The sequence below is a fragment of the Cajanus cajan genome, chromosome 7 (assembly GCF_000230855.2).
Source record: "Cajanus cajan strain Asha chromosome 7, NIPB_CcT2T_4, whole genome shotgun sequence".
Classification (NCBI taxonomy): domain Eukaryota; kingdom Viridiplantae; phylum Streptophyta; class Magnoliopsida; order Fabales; family Fabaceae; genus Cajanus; species Cajanus cajan.
The window spans coordinates 8,706,400-8,716,062 of record NC_138523.1 but is presented as its reverse complement, the minus strand read 5'-3'; the positions used below and the strand labels follow the sequence as shown (position 1 = coordinate 8,716,062).

Below are 9,663 nucleotides of genomic sequence, written 5' to 3'. Positions count from 1 at the left end.
CATCATCATGATGACTACTATGCAACCCTTCACTTGTTAGTGAATGTGTGTGCGAGTGATAGCCTTTGGGCCTAGAAGGTCCATGACCCTCATGGCCGTGGGGTTTGCTAGTCTCACCCACAACAAGTTTATTTAACAACTCTCTAATTGTTTCATTGTTTTTTTCATTTTCTAGTTCTTTTTTTCTAATGTATTCCTTAAGTTCCCTAAGTTCTTCCTTAGTACTCTTATGGCCCTTAGGGGAGTGATGACCATGCACACTACTATTATGAGAATGATCACTCATTTTTGCAAGGTAAAAGGTTTTCACAAGTCTTTGAAAATTGCAAAGTGAGTGATAAAAGTTTTCACAAAAGCTTGTAGTTTTTTTTTTTTTTTTTTTTTGGTGTAGTACTAAGTACTTAGAGGTCTAAGTATACAAGTTGCACTATCAAGGGAGGTGAGCTACAAGGAGCCACTTAATAACCAAGCCTCTTTAAGTGGAAATTACTAAACCCCTTTGTACTTTTCTTACAAAACAAAGTTCCACACAAGACAAGTAAAGTAGTGTGTGTGTGTGCACGAAACCCCTAGTAGGCAATAGAAGCCTTCTAAACGAACCTAGGAGCTAAACAATTAAAATGAAAGCAAATAAAGCATATACTAGTCGCTTATCCTAAGGTGAAAGTCCAAGTAGCACCTAAGGCTTTTTGGGACACTTTCACCAACCTAGAAATCCGGTTTATGAAAGCTAAAACTAAATCTAGCCGGTTCCTAGTGGAAGCCCAAGGTGGCACTTAAAGCCTTTGGGGACCCTTCCACAAGCACTAATCGAGGCTAATAGAAATTAAGTAGGACTATTTAGGAGGTGGGGGAGCTTACTTAATGTCCAAACAGCCACCCCTAAATGCAAGTTGAATACAAAGAAAATTGACACAAAACTATTCAAGCTAAGTGATGAAATTACAACTCAAATAAGCAATACAAAACAAAAGTTCTTCTTGGCCACTCTTCCACCAAAATAGCTGGACAGTTTGGGACAGCCTCTAGTCCAGGGATGTGCCCCAAATTGGCTGGAATCAAATCCTTTTCAAGGTCTTACAAACAGCCACAAAATTGCCACTAAGGCCGCCACCAAAAGGCACCAAAGCCGCCACCAAACTCCACTCAAAACCGCCACCACTTTGCACCAGAATGTACCTGAAAATTCAAGCAAGTCTTGGCTGCAAAATGAGCAAACAAGTTAGCCTCCAAAAAGGTGTTTCACTCAGCAGTTTGTACCTCAATCCTCCTTCAAGGCTAAGCTCCTTTGAGGTCAACCAATATGCCTCAATTATACCTTCCTTCCAAGTGTAATAGATTGAACAAGGCTTATAGTTTCACCAAGTTTAGCAAGCAACACAAGAGAGGAAAGAAGCCAAAGAAGTAAAACTGAAAAGCACAATTTAGGATAGGCAAAACTCTCATGGGAATTGATGTGACAAACAAAGAGAGCCAAAGAAGACACAAAGCAACAAATAAGGCTAATTTCAAGGCTAGCACTCAAAAGAATTGCCTAAGAATGGCACTAGATTTGATTACAAAAACCAAAATAAAATTTTGTGCAATGCTATGATGATTTAAAAGTTCTTTTCAGCCACTGTAAAGAGAAGGAAACCGCATGAAAAATTCACACAAATTCACTAGGCCAAGTGCTACAAAATTGTCAAATTTTCAGCTTGAATTTTTCTAGTTTCTTTTCTTTTGCTTTCTTTTTCTTTTTCTTTGCTTTTTGAAATCTTTTTCTTTCTTTTCTTTCCTTTAAACACAGAATATTAAGCACTGGACAGAGGCCAATTACATCAAAAAGGTTTCCAAAACAAGTGGAGAAAAGGAGAGAAAGAAGAGAAGAAAATACAAGTGCACTTTTAGACCAAAATTTTCAGCACTTTTGTGACTAGTTTTTATTCAATTTTGTCACTTCTTTTAGCACACTTAATAGGCGTTTTCTATGCACTTCTTTCTCAATTTTTCTTTAATCAAAGCAAGCACAAGACACACCACAGAATTGCTGGTCATATATTGCTATGAAACTAATAGCAAAGAATTTCACAAAAATGACTCTAGAACATGTTAGGTCTAATAACATGCATAGGAATTAATTGGTGAGCACTCTAAGAATGATTTAATCATGCAACCAGCAATGACACATTCAAGAACAGGCTTTCATTGAACAAGATTGAAAAAGAAAAATGGGACAACACGGATGCAATGACAAAAAAAAGAACTACACATGACAACTAAGACAAAACTAGTAGATTACAAAAAGAAAAAGCATGCATTCTTGTTTCTTTCTTGAACTTTCTTTTAAGACCGAATACCATAGGAATTCAAAAGAAGATAAAAACAATCCTAATTCATATAGAAAGACAAACAAAGAGTACCTACAGCACATACCAAGATTGATTCACAAGAATTATCAAAAATGAACCAAGAAAAGCAAGACAATGTGAGTGAATTCTATAGATTTATGAATGTGACTCAAGAATCACTCCAAGAACATACCAAGACTCAAAAAGGAAAAAGAAGACAAGGAGAACAGCAACAAGACTCTACCAAGATGATTCAAGACATGCAAAAGAAAAGAAAGAAAGCAAGGGAATCGGATTACTTGGAGTCCTAGCTCATGATACCAAATGATGGAAGAACTTTTGAGGGGGCCGGATTGATGTAGCTTCCTTCAAGTCTCTCCCTAGATCTTTGGCTCCTAGAATCCTTCCAATGCTTGTGTAAGGCTCCAATGGAGGGAGGAACCTCACGGCCACCTTAAGATGGTGGAGAAGCCTCTCAAGAATGCGCCACTCTTGGTGAAGGGATAAGCATTCTTCAACCCGCCACACTTGTCTTTGGAAAAAGTGATAAGAGATTGGTTTTGCACAAAGAGGTTTAGGACCTTTGGGAGGAGAGAAATCTGATCTCTAATCTGAATACTCAATTCTCATTAATGCCAAAAGTGTCATACAAGTGAAAATTTGAGGCTATATAGGCGTGGCCACCTAGGGGTTAAGCTAGACTAGATCATGGTTCACTAGGAACCATGGTTGGGTCCGTCCAACTTAGGGAGCAAGAAAAGGCTAGACCATGGTTCACTAAGAACCATGGTTGAGCCTTCCTAAACCGCCCTTGTGTAGGAGAGAAAAGAGGTCCAAGCATTTGGCCAAGTGTGCACCAATGTGAACACAAGGTGTGAACACAAAGGTGTGGACGGTTTTGATTGGTTTCATTTAACTCCACCCGGTTTGAAAATGGTTCATTTGGTTTAGTTAGGTTCATTCAATGTGAATGGAACCTAGCTAAATCAAATCTATGAAAAAATTAGGAGTTAAATGAGTCCAATATGTAAAACCTTTATCCTAAGACCACATTTGGCTAAAATGCTAGGAGCACACTTTAGTCTACTAATGCCACTCCTATGCCTACTTCTAAAAAGAAAAAGGTGCCTCCAAAATACAAAGGCAAAACAATCCTATACAAAGTCTACTATATACAATATATACAATGGGACTACTCAAGATACTACTAAGGAGAAAAGTACACAATGCTCATGGTGAGCAAGGGTCTAAGAAGCACCTCCTCCTTAGATGTCTCTTCTAGCTTCCTTACCATGGACCTTGTCAAAGGTCCAATGGCCTTCATGTATTCCTCTTCCTTGGATGGTCCTCCATCATGTTTGCCCAGATCAGGAGGCACAACATGCGCCTCAATCCGGAGAAGTGCATCTTCGGCGTCCAGGGAGGAAAGTTCCTCGGTTTCATGATCACAAGCAGAGGAATTGAGGCCAATCCCGAGAAGTGCAAGGCAATCATCCAGATGCAAAGTCCACAAATGGTGAAGGAGGTCCAACGCCTAGCCGGACGGTTGGTCTCACTGTCCCGTTTCTTCCCCAGACTTGCGGAAAAGGTAGGGCCGATCTTTACTCTACTTCGGAAGCCACAAAACTTTTAGTGGAAGGATCAATGCGAAGAAGCTTTCCGAAGCTTCAACACCTTCGTCACGACTCCGCCAATCCTACAGAGGCCGGATCACAAGACCGACCTCCCTCTCTACTTGGCTGTGGCGGAAAGCGCTATCAGCGTTGTGATTGTACAAGAGCACCAGAAAGTGCAGACGTCGATCTACTTCATCAGCCGAGTCCTCCAAGACGCGGAGAAGCGGTACCAAATGATCGAGAAACTGGCACTAGCACTTGTCACTGCAGCTCGGCATCTCTGACCCTACTTCCAAAGTCACTAGGCGGTAGTCAAAACTGACTACCCCATCAAGCAAATTCTGCGAAAGCCCGAGCTCGCCGGACGGATGATTACGTGGTCAATAGAATTGTCAGAGTTCGGCATCCAGTACGAAAGTCACGGACCTCTGAAAGCCCAATGCCTAGCTGACTTCGTAGCCGAGCTCACGCCTATTACCACCGAGGAACCTCAGGTATGGACTTTACACGTTGACGGGTCCTCCAACTCTAAAGGTGGTGGTGCAGGTATCATTTTGGAAGGGCCAAACCGAGTCACCTTGGAGCAGTCCCTCAAGTTCAGCTTCAAGGTGACCAACAACCAGGCAGAATACGAGGCACTCCTCGCAGGACTAAGGCTAGCCCACGACCTCGGAGCTCGAAGAGTGAGTTGCAACAGCGACTCGAAGCTCATGGTGGAGCAACTCAGTGGGGCGTACCAGGAAAAGGACACTCTCCTACAGCGGTACTTCCATATCGCATCCCACCAGATCTCGTCCTTTGATGAGTTCACCATACAGTATGTGCCGCGAGAACAGAATACCCGAGCTGACCTCCTGTCAAAGCTCGCCAGTACCAAAAGGCCTGGACAGCACCGAACCATCATCTAGGAGACCTTGCACTCACCCAGCTTAGACGATAAAATCGTCAACGTCAGTGACAGCGAAGACCAGGGGTGGATGATAGGTATTTGGAGTCACTTAAAGGAGGGCACCCTCCCCGAAAATAAAGTAGAAGCTCGGAAAATAAGGTTGAGATCGGCTAAGTTCGTCATTATCGGGGATGAACTATTCAAGCGCGGTGTTTCCACTCCACTGCTCAAATGCTTAACCGCGTCCCAGGCAGCCAACGTCATCGAGGAAATTCATCGGGGCATATGTGGCATGCATTCCGGAGCACGCTTAATGGCAACCAGGGTACTCCGAGATGGGTACTACTGGCCCACTCTGAAGTCGAACTGCCAAGACTACATCCAAAAGTGCAAAGAGTGCCAGCAGTTCGGCAACACACACCGGCAGCCACCCGAAGCTCTCCACCAAATGATGTCGGCATGGCCTTTCTCCCAGTGGGGAATGGACATCCTTGGGCCATTCCCCCCCGCGAAAGGACAACTGAAGTTCCTCCTAGTGGCGAATGATTACTTCACCAAGTGGATTGAAGCATGCCCACTCGCCAAAATCACCACTGAGAACGTGCAAAAGTTCACCTGGAGGAATATCATTTGCAGATTCGGAATCCCCCACACCCTCGTTACTGACAACGATCGACAGTTCATCGCACAGGGATTCGAGGACTTCCTCCACGAGCTAGGTATCAAACATCTTCCGACCTCGGTAGAACACCCTCAAACCAATGGCCAAGCCGAAGCAGCCAACAAGGTTATTCTCCGGGAGCTTAAGAAGCGGCTAGGGAACGCTAAAGGACAGTGGCTCGACGAACTCCCCAGCATCCTCTGGGCGTATCATTGCACCCCCCAGTCAACCACGCAAGAGATGCCTTACAGGCTGACCTACGGAGCTGACGCAATGATCCCAGTGGAGGTCAAAGAGACTTCCCACCGCGTCGAGTTTTCAACAGCGAGCAGAACGCTCAAGAGTTGGCAGCTGACCTCGACTTGATAGACGAGCTCAGAGAGGAAGCTCAAATCCACGAAGAAGCCTGCAAACTCTGAGCTTCCCGAAGGTACAACACACGAGTACGACCTCGCACTTTCCGGGTTGGCGACTTGGTGTGGCGATTACTAGGCGAAGCACGGAAAGACACGTCAGATGGGAAACTTGCACCCACTTGGGGTGGCCCTTTCCGAGTTATAGAAGACTTGGAAAATGGAGCGTATAGACTAGAAGAGCTTAACGGGAAGCCTGTACCGCGAACTTGGAACGCTACACATCTCAAGTTTTATTTCAGTTGAATTTTGTACGAATGAGATGTGCACTCTTTTCCCGCCTCAGTCTTTTATCCCAAAAAATAGAAAAATGGGTTTTGGCTGAGAGGGTTTTTAACGAGGCACAATTACGTAATCAATAAAATGACTCATTCTGTTCAGCTCACATTCTCTTTGCATTATTTTACGTTTTACGCTAAACAGAGGTCAAGTTTGAACCTCGATATGATTAAGGTCGAGTCCGAACCTTCACAAAAATTACTTAACAAAAAATCTGAGGTCGAGTTCGAACCTCGGTATGATTAAGGTCGGGTCCGAACCTTCACAAAAATTACTTAACGAAAAATCTGAGGTCGAGTTCGAACCTCGGTATGATTAAGGTCGAGTCCGAACCTTCACAAAAATTACTTAACGAAAAATCTGAGGTCGAGTTCGAACCTCGGTATGATTAAGGTCGAGTCCGAACCTTCACAAAAATTACTTAACGAAAAATCTGAGGTCGAGTTCGAACCTCGGTATGATTAAGGTCGAATTCGAACCTTCACAAAAATTACTTAACGAAAAATCTGAGGTCGAATTCGAACCTCGACGCTACTACTTAAGGTCGAGTTCGAACCTCCACAATGTGTTACTTAACAAAAATACACGGTCAAATTCGAACCTTCGTACAAGTCACTCCACTTCAATTCGAGGTCGAATTCGAACCTCGACGCTATTAACTTAAGGTCGAATTCGGACCTCCATGAAAAATTCACTCAACAAAAAACTGAAGTCGAGTTCGAACCTTTCCAAAGATACAATAGACACCGAGCGTATCTCTCAAAACAAGAAAAAATCAAGCTTAAACGCAAAGGCAATAGAAAGCGCAACAAGAAGTAGACAAAAAAATACGAACATACATAACCATGTTTACTGAGTTCAATACATGAATTCAAACAAAGGAATAACAAAGAAAAACAAAACAAAAATAGGCCTAGGCAAAAACATTGTCACTAGAGCTATCGTCGATGTCATCCTCCTTGACCAGCTTCCCGAAGCGGATGACTTTCTCCACATGCATGGCAGAAAGGTCAGAACCTGGCGCGAGGAGCCTGGCCCGGCGGGCAGCCTTGAGGAAACCCTTCTTATGCTCAATCAAAACCGAGTGCTCGGTCTCCTCAAGCTTCTTCCCCAGCGCTGCCTTCTCTGCCTCCAGCTTCGAAAGATCCGTTCTCAAGGCGGCAATCTCCTCTTCTCGGCCACCGAGAATGACCTCATCGCGGAGACGCTCCGCAGCCGCTACTACGAGCTCGCCCTTCACAAAGGACACTTCGTCCTCCAAAGAGTGAATTCGGCCTCGGGAAGACGCCACCTCATCTTCCAAGCTCCGCACCCGGCCTCGGGACGATGCAACGAGCCCCTGCAACGAGCCCACCTGGGAAGCATAATTCTCGTGGGAGCGCAGGGCAATCTCTAACGATTTCTGAACCCTGGCGAGGTCCGCCTTCGCTGCTTGAAGCTCGGCGCCCTGCATCTTCGCCTCGCCAAGGGCGGCACTCAGTACCTTATTCTCCTCCTTAAGGACCTTGTTCTCGTCCTTCAAGGGCTTAACTCGGCCCAGCCTATCCAGATCCTCCTGTTGTTTGGACCCCTTACGTTTCCAATTGTCCACAATTGCCATGGTCCTCTGCAGGAAGACCTGGGCGGCGTCAAAGCTCTCCACAGGCCCGACCTCGTCTATCAACCCCTGGTCGCTTGAGCTCAGCGAACCTAGGGGGAAAATTTTCTCCGCGGTCACCCCCGCGCTCCACAACGAATCCATGTCAGCCGAGGCGCTAACATGGTCCAACCTCACCTCGGAGCGGTCCTTCCCGAAGCGGTGGGCGATGTATCGGCTTCGGGAAGCCCCCTGGGACGGACCCGAGGAAGGCGCGGACATGGAAGGCGTCGTCGCCGGAGTCTCGGAGCTCGGTCCTTTGCCATGAGCCTCGGCAGCAGCAATAGCAGGCGCCCCCTGCTCGACAATAGGAGGGTCCACATCGGGCGCCACCGACCTCGAGGGCACTGAGACCCCAGCAACGCCCCCTTCCTGTAAATACCGACCTCATGTCAACAAACAGAAGAATAACATACAAAATAGAGAGGAAAACAGAAACCGAGGTACTTACCTTGGCAGCCTAAGCGACCTGCCCAACAACCAAGACCTCCACCTCGGCAGCTATCCCTGCCTGCAAAGAGAAACAGTACTTCAACAAAACAAGCCAAATCAACATAGAAAATAAATTAAAGTACAAAACACCTACCTCGGCAGAGGGAACAACTTGCTCAACGGTCCCCGCTACAGCCACTTGGGGAACCTCCCCAAGCGGAGGGCTCCCAGTAAGATCGACTACATCAGCATCCGCAGCCTTGGAAGTCACCTCCTCCGTTCCGTGAGGGGCAGAGGTCCCCCCGACCTCTTTGTCGCCCCTCTTTCTTTTTTTATTAACCTTCAGGGGGGACATCTCCTCCTCTTGAGGCTCGGGGACCTCAAGCTCGGCAAGATTGTACCGATGCTTCAGCTCCTTCCACTTACTCTTGCCCATTATACCTACAAATACAAAAAGCAAAACACATCAGCAAAAGAAGATTTCGCTAACCCTAACAATCTAAAGAGGGCGAAATACTCACTCTCCAGGCCCCTCTCCTTGTATGCTGAGTTCGCAAGCGACAGAACGAGCTTGCAATCCAGCGGACGAGGAAGCACTACGAGGTTCTCGACGGCGGCCGCCTCCGAAGCCGTCAGCTTCAATTGGCCCACCCCATGAAACCTAGACGGTTTGGGGCACCAATAGAAGGGGAACTTCGGCAACCCGCCAAAGTAAAATACCTCATCCTCCAATGGGTCGACGTCCACAAGAGCAACTCGGAAAAACTCTTGCTTATAGTTTTTATATGACTGGGACTAGAGAGTAAACAAACCCCCATCCCTACTCCCACTCAAAGACAATATGTCGTATGGCGAAAAGCCTATCTTCAAATGATAAAAATGAAGAAAGACGGGAAGGGACACCTCTATCCCTAAAACTGAACACAGGACTTGAAAAGCCCTCAAAAAACCCCAACTATTTGGGTGCAACTGGCAAGGAGCCAAGTTGATAAAATTCAAAAAATCACACTCAAATTGAGTGAAAGGAAGACAGACACCTAAATCCCTAAAAAAGCAATGATACATATAAAAATGGGGTGGGTCGGTGGACTTCCCCATGTACACGCCCTCACCGGCCTGACAGGGCTCAAGCCGGATCATCCAGAAAACAGAAGGGTCACAAACCCTACACGATTTCAAGACCCCATTAACCTCAAGAAAGGACCGAAAGATGCTCTGAACCCCCGCCATCTCACACCGAAGCCAGTCGTACCCAGGAATACCTGGAACGAGGTCCGCTGGCAGCGCCACCTCCTTCCTTTTACCAGCGACGGCCGTTCCGGCAGCCGCCGCCTTGCCCCGCGCCTTGCCTTTACCCTTGACAGGCGCAGAGGAACCAGCACCACTTCCACCAGCCATCAAAGAAAC

At 46.2% G+C, this 9,663-nt stretch overlaps 1 protein-coding gene across 1 annotated transcript; it reads left to right on the top strand.

Annotated features, from left to right (window-relative positions):
* The first annotated feature begins 3,974 nt into the window (after nucleotides 1-3,974).
* Nucleotides 3,975-4,854, top strand: LOC145949795 (uncharacterized). The gene is made up of 2 exons (XM_083060679.1): nucleotides 3,975-4,254; nucleotides 4,481-4,854. The coding sequence occupies exons 1-2, from the start codon at nucleotides 3,975-3,977 to the stop codon at nucleotides 4,852-4,854; spliced, it is 654 nt and encodes a 217-aa protein (XP_082916805.1).
* Nucleotides 4,855-9,663: the final 4,809 nt, after the last annotated feature.